The sequence below is a fragment of the Quercus robur genome, chromosome 3 (assembly GCF_932294415.1).
Source record: "Quercus robur chromosome 3, dhQueRobu3.1, whole genome shotgun sequence".
NCBI lineage: Eukaryota > Viridiplantae > Streptophyta > Magnoliopsida > Fagales > Fagaceae > Quercus > Quercus robur.
Window position 1 is genome coordinate 52,213,352 of NC_065536.1, and position 18,969 is coordinate 52,232,320.

The 18,969-nt window shown below is 32.8% G+C and overlaps 1 protein-coding gene across 1 annotated transcript; it reads right to left on the minus strand.

Moving 5' to 3' along the window:
• Positions 1–14,913: 14,913 nt before the first annotated feature.
• Positions 14,914–17,282, minus strand: LOC126718303 (E3 ubiquitin-protein ligase AIRP2-like). The gene is made up of 5 exons (XM_050420425.1): positions 16,917–17,282; positions 16,127–16,289; positions 15,979–16,045; positions 15,639–15,873; positions 14,914–15,523 (listed from the first exon to the last, which is right to left on the minus strand). Exons 1-5 carry the CDS (start codon positions 16,997–16,999, stop codon positions 15,316–15,318), a joined length of 756 nt encoding a protein of 251 aa, XP_050276382.1. The 5' UTR covers positions 17,000–17,282; the 3' UTR covers positions 14,914–15,315.
• Positions 17,283–18,969: the final 1,687 nt, after the last annotated feature.

The following is an 18,969-nucleotide window of genomic DNA, read 5'->3' on the forward strand; positions in this document are numbered from 1 at the left end:
CATTATACATGACAAATACAACTGTCACATTTCTGTTGGCAGTTGGACCTTCAGACTCCAAACACATTTCGAATCAAACTTTGTCATGTGATTTTCTTACTACTCGATTGAGTCAATTGACAAAGCCATTGAAATCGATATAATTTTTCAAAACTCAACTTACTTTGAAGTAAATTATACTCATTTTCAAAAAAGTTGGAAAATAAGAACTGTACCGAATGCTGCGGGACGTCACCGACCCAAAGAACAGACAAAGGGAGAAGAATATGATGTGGTTTTTTTATTTATTATTTTTTTAAATTTTGGGTCAAAGAACAATTTGAGGGCAGAGGGTGAAACTGTGAAAGAATGTTTGAATGGAAAAAGGAATCTAATAAATGATGGTAGATAGCCTATTGAGGCAAGCTAATTTTTTGACATTCAAAGGTTGATTAGACTTCACACCATGGGATAGGGTAAGAATATGATTTTCCAAAAGTTAAAAATAATTTTGTGTGCTGCTCTTGCATGTGCAATACATGTGGAAAGTTGAAACCCTTTTTACCAATCATATTATCCTAGTAAGCGATTCCTAAAATAAATATTATCCTAGTAGGCAGTCTCACATTGGTGTCAAATTTCACTATCACCATTCACCAGTGAGTGTCTAACTTCAATTAATGTTTCACTAAATGGGATTAATCTAAGAAAGTATGTGGAGCTAGAATAAGGTCGGATACATATAAAAGGCTGTTTTCTCGTCTTTATTTATTTATTTATTTATTAGTCATCAAATCTATCGTGTTTTTCCGATCAAAAAAAAAAAAAAATCTATCGTGTTTCATGCTTCTCTCTAAGCCTTGATTATGAAGTATGAACTCTTAACATTATGCATGAGAGTTATTTAGTAATTGACTTCCAAATAAAAGTTTTAGGAATGCAACCGAACGCTTAAAAATAATTTCTTTTTTGAAAAATATTTTCCGTCAAACCAAACAAAGTCTTAAAATTGAAAACCGAGAGAGGCAAGTATCATATGGCAATAGAGGAATTATTTTCTCAATGGAAATTGTTTTCTTTAATTTGCTTAGTTGATTTTTAATATGTTTAACATATTCTAATTAATGAAAATTCTAAATTTCGGATTAATTGCTAAAATACATGCTTATACTTCCAAGTGAGAAAGAAATAAGACCTCATGCTACACATAATTTCTCAATAGTTCCCATGAGTATTTAATAAGAGAAACGTTATCCACAAAGTTGGGACATTAAACAATGTTTTCACTTGGCCCAAAGGAGAAACATAAACAATTTGAACTCCCTATAGATGGTTAGTTTGGTGCACAGGCACGTGGAACGCATTTGAGATCTAGAGGGGACAGTTAGCAAGAGAGTAATAGTGAAATCTTAAGCAATTTTTTTGTGAGTTCGTACCAAATGAAAAGATTTCAAGTACCTTAGTAGTCCTTCGTTCGAGCCAATTGTCCTAGTCAACCAATAAATGTGAGACATATATTGAAGCTCACTCAACATGATCACTAATCTTTGGAAACCTTAGAAAACCTAAAATAATAGAAGTGGGTGCAATGAAAACCCCTTTTTTTAATTTGCTTGATGCCCACAATAATTCATATAATTTAAGCCCTCTTTATGTACTTTGGGTGAGTGAAATTCTATTCAATATTTTTAGTGGCAATGGTACATTATATTATAATGGCCAAAAATCCAACCCAATATCCCATTTTCTCATTCTCCTTGTCAACTAGTGCGTTGGACCCTATAAAAGCTTTTACAACACGCTCCAATCTTATATGGACAAAATATCCTTGTCAGGTCTTATTTGCAACCTGAGTGTGTACACTTTTCCGTGCATTGGTGCGTGTTTTGTACGCTTTGATATTGTCACCTTTGACACATAGGCATGATGAAGTTAGTAGATTCCATGACAATCGTTATTTATTCATTAATCACTTCATAATAGCAACTTTTGGAACAAGTATTTACTTTTTAGGGGAAAGTTAAGGAATATATTAAGGGAATTAGTTTTAAAAAAATAATTTTAAAAATTTTTTATGAGAAAAGAAAAAAATAATTGAATTTTTTAATAGTTTATTGTATTTTGGCTAAAATGTAAAAAACACCCTCTAAGTTTGAATGGAATTCATTTTAGTTTAATAACTTTATTTTCGTTCAATTAAGTCTTCTAGGATTCAAATTTATTCAATTCAGGCTTTTGTCCAACTCTGTTAAAAAATTTCCGTTAAGTATGCAATTAAATAATGAAAAAAAATTAAATGAAAATTCTTACATAAAAAATTTATTAATTTTATAAATATTTTTTCATGTGACAAAATATTTTTTTTAATGAAAATTTTTTGACTATATTGGATGGAAAGATTGAATTGAATAAATTTAAAATTTAAAGGATTTAATTGAATGAAAGTAAAGTTATAAGACTAAAATAAATTTTAATAAAACTTAAAGAGTTAAATTTGCATTTTAGCTTTATATTTTTCATGAAAGTTATATCAAAATTTTACTAAAATAGATTATTTACAAATGCCTTAAGTGCACCCGTTAATATCATTGATTTGAAATTGATTTACTTCATAATTTAGATTTAATTTTATAAATTTAAATATGTATCTGTAGGGACACGATTGTTTAACGGTCCAGGGATGACGTTGGGCTCGTACATAAAAGATCCCTCATAATATGATTTGTAGAGAGTGGGCTTAAAAGGCTTACCTTTGATCACGGGGCGATGGTCCGGTCCTGATTTTAGGGAGGCTCATGTAAAAAAGGGTTCGGTTTGAACATCCAAGCCCTACAGCGTCGTAGCCTGAGGGGTTGGACTCCTCGGACTTAGTCCGAGGAGCCTCAAGTTCTTCCCCCCCCCCCCCCCCTTTTTTCTCTTGGTTTTCGTTTCCTTTTATACTCGCATTCCTTCCTCTCTTTAGGGTCCACGTGTAAGCTTTACCTTCGGGGAAGAGGACTTGTCTTATCAGCCCATACCTCCAGCGGTTGGGAGTAGACGTAAAGGTTGAATAGCATGGTCAAGAATAGAGGCCTGTCAGCCACAGAGTTCTCTACTACAGTATTGACAGTCTTTTCACTTATCCTATCCGTGCATTAAACTCATCCTTGACAATAGGTCTCCTCAGATCAGGCCCTGGGCCTTGATATAGAGCGGGCCGGGGTCATGAATTTTCTGGCCCACAGTATCCAATATAATATCATTCAAAACTTTAAATAATGTGTCATTTTGAATAATAAAAAATTGAATAAAAAATGTGTATATATATATTAAACAATAAGGAATTTTTGTTGTGGGAACACTTCCTGCATTAAGCAGTTTTTGTCCGCTTTAGGGAGCTAGTCCCTCACGGTTTTGTCACGAAGGGGTTGGAGCTCATGGTTGCTTCAGAAGCTTATAAACCATGAGTGGGAGGGTAACTTAGGCGATGTGGGACTCCGGTGTCAAGCCCAAAGGGTGAAAATCTTGAGCTCCCACCCCTTTGTGACAAAACCGTGAGGGACTGGCTCCCCAAAGCGGACAAAAACTGCTTAATGCAGGAAGTGTTCCCACATTTTTTTTTTAAATCATAGTTATTTGGTAGGAAGGAATGATAATATACATGAAATGAAAATAGGAATCATTTCTCCTTGTTTGATATAAATGAAAAATATGAGCTATAAAATCATCTTGAATTATAATTACAATTTTGCATTCATATTGAAATGATGTATTCGTATATTTTCATAATAATTTTTTATTTATTTATTTACGTAATCTTTGAAACCTCAAATTTTAAATAACAAGCTTTGTCAAAAATATATTATTATTTCTAGACCAAAAAATGAATTTTTTTCCCCGTAAAATTCTCTCATTACAACTATATAAATTTTTTTGCATTTATGCTATTAACCAACATTGTAGTATGAGAATTTTCTATCTTTATAACAAAAATCAAAGGGGGAGAAAACCAAAACAATTATAAAGCGATTAGGGGCTGTTTGGTAGGGTGTTTTGAGCAACAATTTTCAATATTTAAACAACATTACATGTATTTCCATTAAGGTTGTCAAAATCGGGGTCCTACGTAGGATCGTGGGAGGTAGGTAAGATCGTAGATCGTAGGATCGGATCGTGGATTGTAAGATCCTACTTATTTTCAAATTTTAAGCAAAAACCCTATTGATAGTGACTTTGTATGTTATATAATTACTTAAAATATGAATCCATCCATTAAAAAAAAAAATTGTATCATAAAATGTAATTTGCACGCACTACATCGTTCTTATGTCATTCTAACAAAACAAAATATATTTAACTTTTGACATAATGTATCTAAAAAGTTCAGTACATGTTTAATTAGCAACTAAGTACCAAAATATTATCTACACATATGGAAAATGTTTTCCAAATTCTAAGTTCCAAATCCAAAATAAGTTAGGCTAGTTAGCATATAAAAACTAGCTAACTACAAATTTACAATATGTAATCCAAAAGAGAATTTTCAATCTAAGGTAAACTAACTAATTACAAATATGAAATCCAAAAGAGAATTCTCATTCTAAGATTCTTTTAATCTAATCACTGTCATTGTCATATCCCATTTCATCATCTAAATATTTTAGGTTTTGTTTTTGAAAACGTTAAACTTAAGTACTATAGGTTTTTTTTGAGATTTTATGTGGACATAGGGGTAAATTTAGGACTTTAATTCAGTATTGGGCTTATGAGGCTTGTGGGTTTAGGTGGATTATCTTACCCAAATGAATCCCACTTTAAAAAAAAATCAAGCCAAATGGTAGGATCGGTAGGATCCCATACGATCCTACGATCCTACGATCCTATGCGATCCTACACGATCCTACCATTTTTGCGATCCTACTATGATTTTAAACTTTTTGGTGAGGTAGGATCGTAAAATCGTGCGATTTTATGATCCGGATCGCGATTTTGACAACCATGATTTTCACATACTTTTCCATTCACACATATTTCCAAAAAATACAAATAACGTTACTAGAACAACATTATCAAACGGCTCCTAAATATATGAATTCAATATTCTCTTCTCTTTTCTTTTTCTTTTTTTTTTTTTTTTTTTTGGTTGCCATTCACCAAAACTATTGGACTTTGAGGACAAAATGAATTACATAATCAATTCGATCCAGTTCGAAGGAAAACCAAATAGGTTATTGTTTGTCTAATGAAACTTCATTCGAGCCTATCAAAGGCCCTTTCAAATTAAACTTTTACTACTAAAAAGCCTTGCTCGCTCTTTGAAGTAGTCCTTGACTGGACAATCTCCTAAAAAAGGATGACATTGCCACTAACTTTCCTACCTTCCTACCTAGAACAAAACTAGCTTGCAATGGGTGGACCATTGGGTCAGTGAAGGGTTTAAGTATACGAGCTAGGATCTTTGTGATTGTGTAGTACGAGGTATTACATGAGCCAATAGGACGAAACTGAGTGATCATCTCAAGCTTGGTAATTTTTGAGATTTAATCGAGATATTTTTGCTTTGAAGTACCTCTTTTCTCAACCACTGGAGCCACAAGTGTCGAAGGTTCGGTGGCCAGACCAATGGCTCTGGCGACCAGACCGCCAACACTGCCTACTAGACCGGTAACCCAACCACCAAATGGGAGAAGAGATAGCTACTGTTTGTTTTTGTAAAATGTTTTACAAAGTTATTTGGCTATGAGTTTTAGAAGGATTTTAGCGTGGGTCTTTATTGGGTATATGATATTTTAATTTAGCAATGAATTTTTTTTTTTTTTAGTGATAATTTAATAGTTACAACAAAAAGGGAGTCTTGGACTATGGACATTTCCATGGAAAAAACAAAGAAGTGACAATTAATCAGCTAACCTAATGACATTTTAGATACTTTTTTTTCTATTATATGTCAGCAATGAGCAAAGCCACCCACGTATATGTATTATTACGAATATTTTAAACCTATTTCCTTCACCTAATATTTGGTGTTTTTGGTCATAATGGTCTAGTGCATAACATGCAAATAAAGAACCTTAAAAATTAATTTGGAAGGAAGAAGGTTCGAGGAATTTTCACTCTAGTGAAAAAACAGAAGGTTCTAATTACTCTAAATGGGTATCTAAACAGTGTACAATGTTCGCACTAATGTCATAATGATAAATGCGTCAAGGAATAACAATGAAATGTTTATTGTGTTGTCGAATTATCAATGGAAGAATTAATACAAAAATGCCTAAAAAGAAGAAGAAAAAAAACTATTGATCACACAATCTACGAATAGCTAATCATTTTGAAAGAATGAGGCCACGATAAAACCCTACACAAAATTAAAAGACCCTTTAATAGAGGCCATGATAGTGCCATTTGCTTCATATTGCTGACACATAATATATATATAAGTTGACATCTTCTAGAATTCCACTTAGAATAATTAGATTAGAACGGCTTCTATGTACACCATAATGATGAGTTAATTATGTTTAAGGACCAACGAGAACAAACTTATTTGCGCACTTTGTGTGTTTCATTGAATACTCGATCAAAAAAATGGGTTGTGAGTGATTTTAGCATTTTCTCTAAGTACATGTTGAGCCCCATTAGTGGAACTAACACAAATTTCCCTTTCATATTAGACTAATGTCGGTGTTTTTACTTTGTGTATTAGTTTAATGCCTAAGTTGATAATGCTGGTTCAGGGTTTAACTTTGAACAAATAGGGGTTTAAACTTTTTAGAGAGTATGCCTTTTTGAGAGTGGGGTATAAAGAGTAGGGTTTGTCAAGAAGAAGAAGAAAAAATCAAATGGAGCTTAAAAGGAAATGCCCACTAAGAAATTCTTTTATATCCAAGAGAATTATTTTACTTGGAAGAGAGAGTGATCATTATCGAAGACTAACAAATGAGAGGATGAACAACATGCAACTTATCATAAGTGGAGTTTAGCTTTTTAATTGTTTAATTAAAAGTTTAGAATATGGCTTATGATGCTTCGACTATTGTTCTTTACCTGTTTATTCTTTGTTTTTTTATAAAAACTTTTTAAAATCTTTTTTTTATTCTTCTAAGTTCTAACTGCCACCCCACCAAGATGCTGAATCATGCAGTGAGCAATGTCTTTGCAATATGGGAAAGCCTATGGTTTTTTCGTACCCAGAAATGTCTCACTCAAATGTGGGTCCTTTACCATGAAGTCATGAAATTCTAAAACCTTCTTAGAAAAAATATAAATAAATAAACAATGCCGTGAGGGTTAAATAATATTATATATATATATATATATATATATTTTTTTTTTTAAAATCAAATCAAATTGTACACATGAAAAAAAAAAAAAAAAACACTTAATCATAATAAGTTTACGCATGTAAGCCAATGAAACATTAATGTGTACATGTACTTTGTTTTTTGAAAAATGCAACTTATATTTTTAACTTGTGTCCTTAATGAACTTGTTAACGGAATGTTTAAAAAAAAAACTGAGGATGAATGAATAAGATGTGAGAACGGTCTGTACAGTTTTTTTTTTTTTTTTTTTGAGAAATAATTATAATATGGTGCTAAATCTACAGTTCGAACTTTTTCCCTTTTAAACCCAAAACTCTTTATACATAAAGAAGTACCAATTCAGCTACAAATCATTTGACTAAGATAGGCAAAGCTTATTATTGCAAATAGGGTTGTGGAATGAGGAGTAAACTAGCGGCCCAAAAAGAAAAATAAATAAATAGTAAATAAGAAGATGTGGAGCCCATTTTCTTTGTAATTAACGGGCTTAGCGCACCATCCTAGGCATTGGATTAAAATGTTTGGTTGCATGAGTTTAAGAGCACTTGCATACAGATTACACCATAAACACCCTATTGAAGTAAGGTGCTACTAATAAAAAATTATTTTCTATTCCTTCTCATTTTATTAAATTAGTGTGCGTTTGTTTAGCAACGCATCTACGTTGTTTTTGTGTTTGCGTTTTTTGGCTGATCTTATGGCACTATTCATAGATCAACCAAAGCACAAAAATGCGTGAACAGTATTTTTTCATTTAAAAAATATTTTGTTGCAATATTTTTAGTAAATAAACGGTATCCAAACAGATAGTTTTTCTTCTCTCTCATCCATGTCTCTCACTTTCTATCAACTTTTCTCATTCTCTTCTCTCTCTCTCTCTCTCTCTCAATTGGGTTTCTCAGTCTCGTGGTGATTGGTGGTGCAGTGGCTCATGGTGGCTGTGATGGGTGGTGGTCAGGGTGGATGGGTAGAGATCGGGGTGGGGTGGGGTGGGTGGGTTGAGACCAGTTGGGGTGGCTTGAGTTGAGGTGGCTGGAGTTGAGTTTGAGGTGGCTGGGTTTAAGGTTGGGTTTGGGTGGGTGGGTTGTGAGCCAGCTGGGGTGGGTAGAGGTTGGGGTGGGGTGGGTGGGTTGTGAGGCGGCTAGGGTGGGTAGAGGTTAGGGTGGCTGGGGTTGAGACCGACTTGGGTTTGGTTGTGGCGGTTGGGATGGTGGGTTGTGGTCGCTGTGATGGTGGGTAATGGTTGTTTGGGTTTTATGAAGGCTTGGTGGTGGGGTGGTGATTGGGTGGCTATTGGTTGTGAGTTTGTGGAGAGAGAGAGAGAGAGAGAGAGAGAGAGAGAGAGAGAGAGAGAGAGAGAGAGAGAGAGAGAGAGAGAGAGAGAGAGAGAGAGAGAGAGAGAGAGAGAGAGATGAATAGTTTTTAGGTAATGTGAAAAATAGAACCTTTAATGTTGAACGAGTAGTAAAGTAAGATGTTAAAATAGAAAAAAGTAGTGTTTTAAGTTGTCAAATGCTAAAATTTTTGAAAGTTTTGATGAGAATGCTCTAAGAATTTATTTTAACTATTTTTATACATAGAGAAAAAATAAAGATATCCATTGGTTTAGAAATTATTTTTAGAAATTTTTATGAGGAAAAAAGAAACAATTAACTTTTTTTTATACCTTTTTATATTTTTCTCATAAAAAGCAGTATCATTTTTTTTAAAAATTATCCATTAACAAATTTCTTAAGGGCACCTTTTAATAGAACCCTTTTATATAACTACTTTTTTAAAAAATCACATCAGATTATCTATTTTACACTTTATTTTATTAAATTATTTTTTTATCAATTTTTATTATTCTCCCAAATCATCTCTTACTCTCTCTTTGAGTAAAGAAAATATTAAAAAATAAATTTACATATGAACGGTAATTATATATATTTGCATGGTTACTATAGGTAAAATCTTATTTTGCACAATTTTGCATAAGCGTATGTGTGTTTTTTTGGGGTTGGTTGGGCAAATTGTATGGCTTATGTTATTTTAGATAGATTGATATAAATGCTCTGAGTGGCAGTTTGATATGACTAGGGAATACGACATGATTTTTTACCGATTAGTATTTAGTGTAAATGGGTTCATACCAAACATTTCGATCCACTTCCTTTAGACGATTAATAAGTAGGTCAATTCTGGGTCCATTTGGATACAACTTATTTTTTATGAAACTAAAAACTGAAACTAAAAACGCTATAGCGAAATAATTTTTAAATGTGTAAATAGTGCTGTAGGATCCATTTTTAATGAAAAAGTTGCTGAAAAGTGTAATTTGTGAGACCCGTGAGCAATACACATGTGCACTATTCACAGTTGACTTGTCAACAATTGCGGGTTGAACAAACAAAAAAGAGAAAAACACAGATTACAAAACGCAAACGCCAAATTAATTTGAATCCAAACGGTACTCTATGTTAATCTACTTAACGACAACCAACTCGAAATAATTTAATTCATAAAAATAAATGTTATTTTTATCCAAATGAAAATTTAAATTATAAATATACAATTGAATAATTAAAAGATTTGTAATGATTATATTGACAAAATCCTTTATTATAACTTTAAAGTCCTTAATCATTTTACCCAAAACAATGAAAAAAAAAAAAAAACCCTTTCTTGTCCCTTTATCTTTCTTAAATATTGTTCTCATAAATTCTTATAGACTTTCATTAGATAAAAATATTATTATCCACATTATATGCTATTAGTACTTTAATTAATGCTGTTATGAAATAGAATTTTTTTAGAATTTATTAATAATTATTATAATTTATTTGTTAACAAAATACAAAAATATGTTATCATTTTAGGTCATTTTTTAAATGGGTTGAAATAGGTCATGCCCATATTAATTCCATTACATTTTTATTAAAAAAAAAAAAAATTTAAATGCATTGTGTTGTGTCAATTCGCTTAATAAATAAGTGATGTTAGGATTAAAATATTTTGACTAAATTATTAAATGGGTCAGATCAGGATTGATCCATGTAATCAAACAATTTTGCCTTGACATGATACAAACATGACTTGCTAACATAAATGGCCACCCTTACTTGAGCCAGAGCAGCTAGCTGATTTAGGTTCTTGGCCCAATAAAAAATGGTGGATCAATATAATTGGACTAACCTTTTCTCAAAAAAAGATGGGCCATGTAGCCCAACTCAGTCATGTTCCCAAATGATCACAATCAGAACAGGCTCAAAGATCTTTTTATTAAATTTATAAATTTTTTTTTCCCAGGGGCACAGCTTTTAATTCCATGTACCAAGCAAAGTACCCAAATTAATCAATTTGACCTAACCTAAGTAGTCAAAGTCAAGCTCATATCAATAGAGGCCAGAGATGACTTCAGTTAATCTGTTTCAGCCGGTCAAAACCATATAGTCAGCCTACCATGTGAGTAGTTTAACTTTAACTTATGACTCAGACCTAGTGGTACCTTAAGGATTCAATAATGGTAATTTAAGATATCCTATTAAGTTAAAGAACAAGATAGCATAATGTTTTGCTTGCAGTGATGATAAGTGTAAATGCATCATTAAAACGTAGGTAGGTACTCAGGAAATCTTGTAAGGTAACAAACTAGGCATTGTGAAGTAATCACCTAATCCATTAAAGTCTTTTGGAGGGAGTCCGCAAATGACAAAAGAGTCGGTGACTCGGTATAACATTTTTTTGTCATCTTACGTAGCTTTTTGATGGGAATTTTCAGCTTTAAAATTCTTAATTGGTACTAAGAGGTGTGCATCAAATTCATCAACTCAACTAACCAAATCCAAATATTTTGGTTAATTTTCATGGGTTGTGTTGGAATTTTATCTTGAGCTTTGGGTTAGGTTGGATTTAAGTTCAAGTTGATGGGTTTTTCATCCTATCTAACCTAACTAATCTCACTATGTACATAAGTTTATTTTATTTCTCATTTTAAAATTTTTTTTATTGATTTTGGTATTTTTTAGAATAAATTTTGACAAATTTGAAATATAATTTAATCATATTATATGAGTTATAATAATTTTATTGAAAAAATTGTTTAAATAATTAATAAAAGCCCCAATTTTTACAAGAAATAAAATATGTACACACATTCCTCCCCAACTTAGGTCGGGTTGGATTGGTTTTTACATATTTGATGAGTTGGGTTGGATTGAATTTTTTTTGCCCAACAAAATCGGTTTGAGTTAAAAAAAAAAAAAAAAAAAAAAAAAAAAAAAAAAAGAAAAAAAAAAAAAAAAACACAAACAAACAAACAAACAAACGTCTAATCCAATCCATGCACATCCTTACGTCGCGGTTAAAATTCAAATACCTGTTCCTCAACTATTGCATTTAATAATGTTGACTTAGTGCAATATATTTGCAACCATGAACCATCGTCATGGTCCAACCAATGTTTGGGAACTTCAGTCTTAAGCTTGAAGAACCCCATAATTTTGCTCCAACTATTATTGACAAACATTATGCTAAGAAAGTACACATTCTTACAGAATTAAAATGAGTCAAAGTGGCAATGTGTATATGGGTTTTGGCCGGCAGGGTTGGAGTTATGGTGATTGCGACATTGTGTTGAAGGAGTTGGGTGTGGTGTCTTTGTCATGTTTGACAACCAATGGCACCACAACCTCCTAATGGTCAATATTGCTATGGACGATGGCGGCAGCGTGGGCTTAGGAGAGTGGTGGTAATTTGGGTTGGTGGATTTAATGTTTTGATGATTGATTGATTGTTGATGGCGATTTGTTGAAGTTAGTGATTGTGGAAATTGTTTGGTGAGGGTTAATTTTTAAAGAATCTACAACTTTTTTTTCTATCAAGTGGTAAATAAAAATGGTGTTAATTTCATAACCACTCACAAATTCAGAGTCACTTGAGAGTTTATGGAAATAACAACATTTAGTCATAAATCATAAAATTATTAAGAATCAGGGAAACCCAAGAATTTAAAGTATAAACAAATACAAACTTACATTAGCTGTATAATTATATTTTGAAAAACTATTAGGAGAAGAAGAAGAAAAGAAAATTGAACTAGGGGGAAAAATAAGAAGGGTCCGTTAATTTAAGTAGAGAACATACTCATGTCATAGAAATTGAGTCCTATTAAAAAAATAGCTTGGCGAGTTTTGCCTCTTTTTTTTTTTTTTTGGGTAATCATCGTATCATCTAGGCAGAATCAGAATTTTGATTGTGAATAGAACAAAGCATTAGTAGAAAAAATATTTTATAATAACTGTAGGGACACGTTTTGTAGCCTAAGCCCAAAGTGTAAGGGATATTGGCTCTAGGGCTGTCCATGGGTCAGGCAAGTCAAGTTTGTGCTCAACCCGCTGCCGACCGAGAAACTGATCGGATCGAGCGGTTCAGACATCCAGTTGGTTTTGGGCGGGTTGGTTGGAGTCAAGATTTGAGATTCCAGCGAGAAAACGGCGAAAAGTTAGTGAGATTTCGCCAAATCTAGAAGAAATCTCACCTGATTTGATGAGATTTCACTAGATTTGGATGAAATATCACTAGATCTACTTGATAAGTTGCTGAAATATGAAAATTTGTTGCCAAAATCTGAAAATTTGAAGTCGGAATCTGGAAATTTGAGGCTAGAATTTGGAAATTCTCGCCGGATTCTGGAAAATATCGCCGAAATCTGGGAAAAACTCACCAGAATCTGGAAATTTTCGTCAAAATCTGGAAATTTTGGTTGGAAATTCTTAAACATCTGTCGGATCGGGTTTTTCGGGTTTTGGGGGAGGAAAATCGAGACCGACCCGTCGGAGTCGGTTTTTGGAACAAATGACCCGCCGCCGATTGGTAACTTGATCGGGTCAGTCGGTTTTGGATCAGTTGCTGGTCGAGTCCTCCGGGTGGGTCGGGTCTCGGTTGGGTCTAGATAGGCCTAATTGGCTCAGTGAGCCCAGTATAATTAATTTGTAGAGAATGGGTTAAAGAGCTAAGCCTTAATGAATTTGACAATGGTTAGTATGGATTTAGAAGATAATCAAGAAAGAACAAGGAACATAGAGCTGAATGAATTCACTGTTCGAGAAGGTAAGTTTTCATATAAATCAATTAAATAGGTTACAAATACAACTTTGATTACTATAGTGTTTTTCTCTATTAATTTTCAGATCCCTATCCATGAAGAACCTATTACATTATATAGTTCTCTTTGAACGATTTTGATCCTATACTTGTCGATCATTTTAACCATTACTTAAGTGTTTGTCCCATCAGACACCCTTTCTGGCTTTTTGTGAGTTGTGGTAGTCAAAGCAGCACTTATCAGGAATCTTCTCCACATAAATGTAGTCAAAAGGTTAGTTATAGGACATTCAATGCGGTGGTTGCAGCTTTCCCTTAGATATTTTTGAGTTCCCATCCTTCTTGTGTGTTCATGATGCACGTCCCTATCATTAGAATTTCTTGGAAGGTCCCCTTGACTATCGAGACATACATTTGAGCCGTATCTAGCATATTTGAGAAGTTATTCCTCCTCGGACCGCCCTCCCATTCGTATCTCACTCATTAGATTCTAAGCTTGACCCATCCAACACCATTTATTTGTTCTCAGATTACTATGCTCTCGACCAAGGCCCAAGGCCCAATATACAATTTGGGCCCTTAACCCTACAATAACTTAGATTCTTTTGTTTTTCAATGCTTCTATTAAACAATAAGTTGGATTCAATCAATTTTTCTCTCAATGTTTGATGCACTCAACTAATTAATATAAGCGAGAGATTTTATTTATTTTTAATTTCTTTTAAGCTAAGGTCACAACAATTTCACGATAACAAACTAAATTTGTTTGCCACCTAAAATATACTTAAAAAATAGTTTGTGCAAAAGTTGTGTCCGTAACAAATTCATTTCTCAAAATAAAAATTACAAAATCAGTTAATATAAAAAAATAAAAAAAAAAGAAGAAGTTAAATTACGTTTTTTACCTTAAAGTTTATGATTATTTTTAGTTTGGTATCCTAAATTTGAAAATTTACATTTTGATCTACCAAGCTTTGATTTCATTATCAAAATAATCATTCAATCCATCTTCATTATTGGTCTAGCACTCTAGCTCTTTAGAGAGAGAGAGAGAGAGAGAGAGAGAGAGAGAGAGGGCAATGTTTAGTTGGCTGGGTCAGTTTCTCCAAAAAACAAAATTGGCTAGCTAGATCAATAACAAAGATTAATAGAAGAATTATTTTGAAAATATAATCAAATTTGGAGGACTAAAATAAAAACAAAGGTTCAAAATTCAAATGTAGTACTTTTATTTATTTTTAGTTTTTAGTTTTTTATTTATTATTTTTAAAAAGGAGGTCAAACCCCTATCGATTTCAATATAGTCCAACCTGAGGGCGGTATGTTTGAAAAGTTGTGGATCAAATTTTGAAATGGGTTATTAGCATAGGGATAATTTGTAATTACCTTTCATAATTTATAGCAAACAAGAACTAAATGAGGGCAACTTATCAACAAAAAACAAAAAAAGAACTACTGAGTGCCCTTTAATAATGGCAAATCTTTTTTTGGGATTCTATTTTGGCCTTTATGGGAATTGAAGAAGAAAAAAGTCTTAGATAACATAAACTTGACCCATGAATTTTGGCATATATCATAGTATAATATTATAAACAGAAACCCATAATTAAACCATATTTCTTGCCACTTGCATAGTTACATTCTCAACACTCAGGTTCCAAAAAGCTGAGTTGAATGCCAAGCATACCTTCTTGCTTTTGTCTAAGACTCTAGACTGCTAATTGAGAGATTCCATGAATGTTCAAAGAGCCACCTGATTATCAATACCCTCATTCCAAGTCAATGAGAAGGGATATGCAATAGTTCACTTAACTATATATATACAGCTACCATGTAACAGATCCTCAACCTACCATGGTAGACAAGATTTAAGCTTCACCATACTCTATATTATATATACAAAGGGTTATCAGCATTTCATGTAGTGTACTACTTCATTCTTCATCTTAAATCAGAGCATGTAATCATATACAAACAAATGTGTGTCAGGCATCACAACAGGCAGATTTTCAATGTAAAGGTAGAAACGCATCAAGTTTTCCCTCGCAAGAGAAATTGTATCAATCATACCACTGTTACTAATAAGTTCCCATAAATCTCTAGAACTAACTCTCTTCAGGCTGCCACGACAAAAAGGGCAGGACTGAGACCGCACGTTCCTGCAAATTAGTATCAAACACATTATATTAGATATATTCCAACTACAATCAAGATAAGGTGAAATACTATTTACTTTATAAAAACATTAACAATGCAAGTGGGAGTTGGGGCTACCAGTCATGGAAGCAATTGTTGCACATCGCGTGCCCACAGCTGGGCAAGACCATCCTTGTGCAATTTTCCATGCATATACCACATTCTTCATCTCTCTCTAGATCCTTATCAGAAAGATTCCTCCTCTCTTCTACTCTCTTTTTGGTTAAAATTTCTGTCGATTGGCTTCTGGAGGTACTATCTTCCAATTCAATGAACTCGCCTTCAAGTTGCCTAAGAGAAGGGTATATCACGGCTGCAAGAAATTTTACAATTAAATCCATTTAGAAGTTGAGAACAAAAAATATGGAGACCAGGAAATTGAATGGTTGTTAACAAGAAGCCACAAAGAAGAACAAACCATAAAATTCGCGTAAGGTTGCTTTCCTTTCTTTTGAGGACATTGTTGGCATTCCATCAACGTATACCTATACAATTATGTAGAGCTTCAACATCAATGCAAAAATTAGAATTGAAATGACAATGAGAAGAAATAGATAACAACCCACCTTATATACAAGTACGTTGAGAAGGCCTAAGTAATTGGGTAGAGTATCTGTACAACTATAATCCATCCACTCAATCAAATAAAGAAGAAAGGGGGCAAAGGGGCCGTAAGATAATCTCATCTGAACACAATCCCCACAATAATCTCTAGGAAGAGCAGCTGCCCTGCAAAAACCCCATCCCAAAACCCCAATAAAAAAAAAAATTCAATTAATCAACTCTTAGTCAATGTTTAACTTCAATATTTACCAAAACCATGAAAGTAAACAACTTGGAGGCAATAAAGAGGCAAAACAGCTTTGGGGACCTGGGGTGCTGGCATTGTATATGTAGCCTAATGGGTTTTCTTTGTTGAGTTCTAGAGGTAGAAATCTCAAGAAAGAAACAAACTTTATGACATACAATGGCTATAGTGTTCATATAATTGAAATTGAGACATTTCCAACTAGAAAACCCTTACAAAAGCAGACTGCAATACATGCTTATATCCACCAAACCCCAAATTCATATACAAATTCACCCTCCTAACCTTTATTTGATGATAAAACAACACCTAACCATTTCAATTGTCAAGACTAAACTATAAAGTAAAATTCAGAACAGGAATTCAGGAATGAAACAACCGTTCTTTGCCATTTAAAGATAACTAATATGCAAAAGGCCTCTACAGAATTTGAGTTATGAAGAACAATATATCAAAAATAATACTTCATGGTATTTTTTTATAAAAATAAATGTGAAGCTTACAGTCTCTTCCTCAGGCCAAAAAACATATATATGTATAGAACTTACAGGGTATTGGCATGTTGAATATCAGCTTCAAGAGCTTTGATAGATTCTCTGAAACATGATTGACTGGGCTGTTTTTGCCGCATTTGTTGTTTCCTATGAATTCCTTGAAAAAAAAATAATAATAATGGAACAAAGGGCGAAAGAAAGACAAAAAGACTCGTCTTTTTTTTTTTTCTGGGAGAGTGGCTTTGTTCTGTTGAAAGAATATTGGAGGAGGAGATTATAGATTGGAGACTTTTAAAAAGAGATAACTTGATAAAGGGAGAGAGAGATAAGGTTGCTTAGTGTTGAAACTAATCACCTTTCACACTTCAAGAAAAGAAAGGGATACCTTCTCTCTTCTCTCTTACATGTATTTGTATCTTTGCTTTCCTTAATCATTTGCCTACATTATTTTCTCAACTGCTATTTGGGTTTGCCATTATTTCCAAGTCTGACTTTGTTTTAAGCATTGTTTGCACAATAAAAGCACCACACCCGTTCCCATTATTTATATACTTTGTTTAAAAAAATAAAAACTAAGGTAAAGAAGTACTCTTTCTTAGTTCTTTCTCCCTTCCCCAATTATACTTTGAGAAAATTGAGGTACTAACTTTATTTTATTTTTTATTATATTGTATTTGTTGAGGCACTAACCATATGATTGATAAATAGAAATTATAAATAATTAGGTTTAACAGAAATTTCTGCTTAAAAAAAGGGTTTAATAGAAATTAAATACCACCATAAGAGATATTCTGTGGATTCAATTCATATTCTTAAAGTTAAATAGAAAATTGGGGTGGGGGGAGGTGGTGACTAGTGACAACTTTTCACTGTTTTTTTCTTAAGAAAGAAAGTATTTATTAACTAACGGTGTGTTTATATCATTATATGTACACATCATTAAACAAACAAAAAAAAAATTAAATAAAATCATCTCATTTCTCCATTTGACACATGGGGTAAGAAAACTAAGCCTAAGTTAACAAATGGTCATCTTTTAAACTTCAAAGGCTAAAAGCAATCAATAGTTAAATTTAAGGGTCCTAAATTTATGTATAGTTCCTTTATGGCTTTATTTAAAAATAATAATAACTCTAATTTATCTAAGTTATATTTTAAATCAAATAAATCTAAGATATTCCACACTAAAAATCAAAATAAACATTTGTTTCAATTGCATGCATGAGCCCTTTAGAAATTTAGGTCAAAGTCAAGAGTTGAGAGGTGAATGATAAATATAATATTATGTAAATTATATTTCAAACTCAATATATTTATGAGTAGTTTCAAATTAAACTGTATAATTTTAAAACTTTCAAATTAAACCCTAAAGTTTTAAACCATTTACAAATTAAACCTATGGATCCATTAGTTTGGAATTGAATCTTAATCTTTTAAAATCCAATTAGTTTAAAATGGTAAAACCCCAATCAAAGCCGAAATCAAACCCCAAAAATCTAAAATTTTAATCGATACAATTTTAAAAGTTTAAGTTCAATTTGAAAGTGGGCAAGTTATTATCTTTAATTTATAAGTTATAACAGTTCTAAAGGGTTAAATTTGAAACTAGCCTAAATTACACGATTTAAAACATAATTTTATTCTAATATATTCAACACAAATCCATGTATTTAATTTAATGGTTGTGACCATTTGAGGCTCAGCCTACCAAATTATATGCAGGCCCATTAGTTTGAACAGGTCCATAAATTCAAGGCCGCCCTTTGTTTAAACATTAGCTGGGTCAAGCCGTCAAGGGGCCCAGATCAATAGTCAATTATGGGGGGTTTTGGGGCGATTTTGGCCCATTAGCATTGATTTTTAAAATATTTAGGCCCGAAACACTGTTTGGGAAATATATAGCGATATACCACTTTTTTAGGTACTCGAGCTTGCCAAGCTCGAGTACCATGTTTTTTTAATCCACTATCGGCCCATATTCAAGGAGCCCTATAGTGGCGTTTTTAAGCCCTATAGTGACGTTTTCGGGCCAAAAAACGCCACTATAGGGCCCCTTGAAACTGTTATGGGGACTTATAAAAAAAATTTGCAGGAAAACGCCGCTATA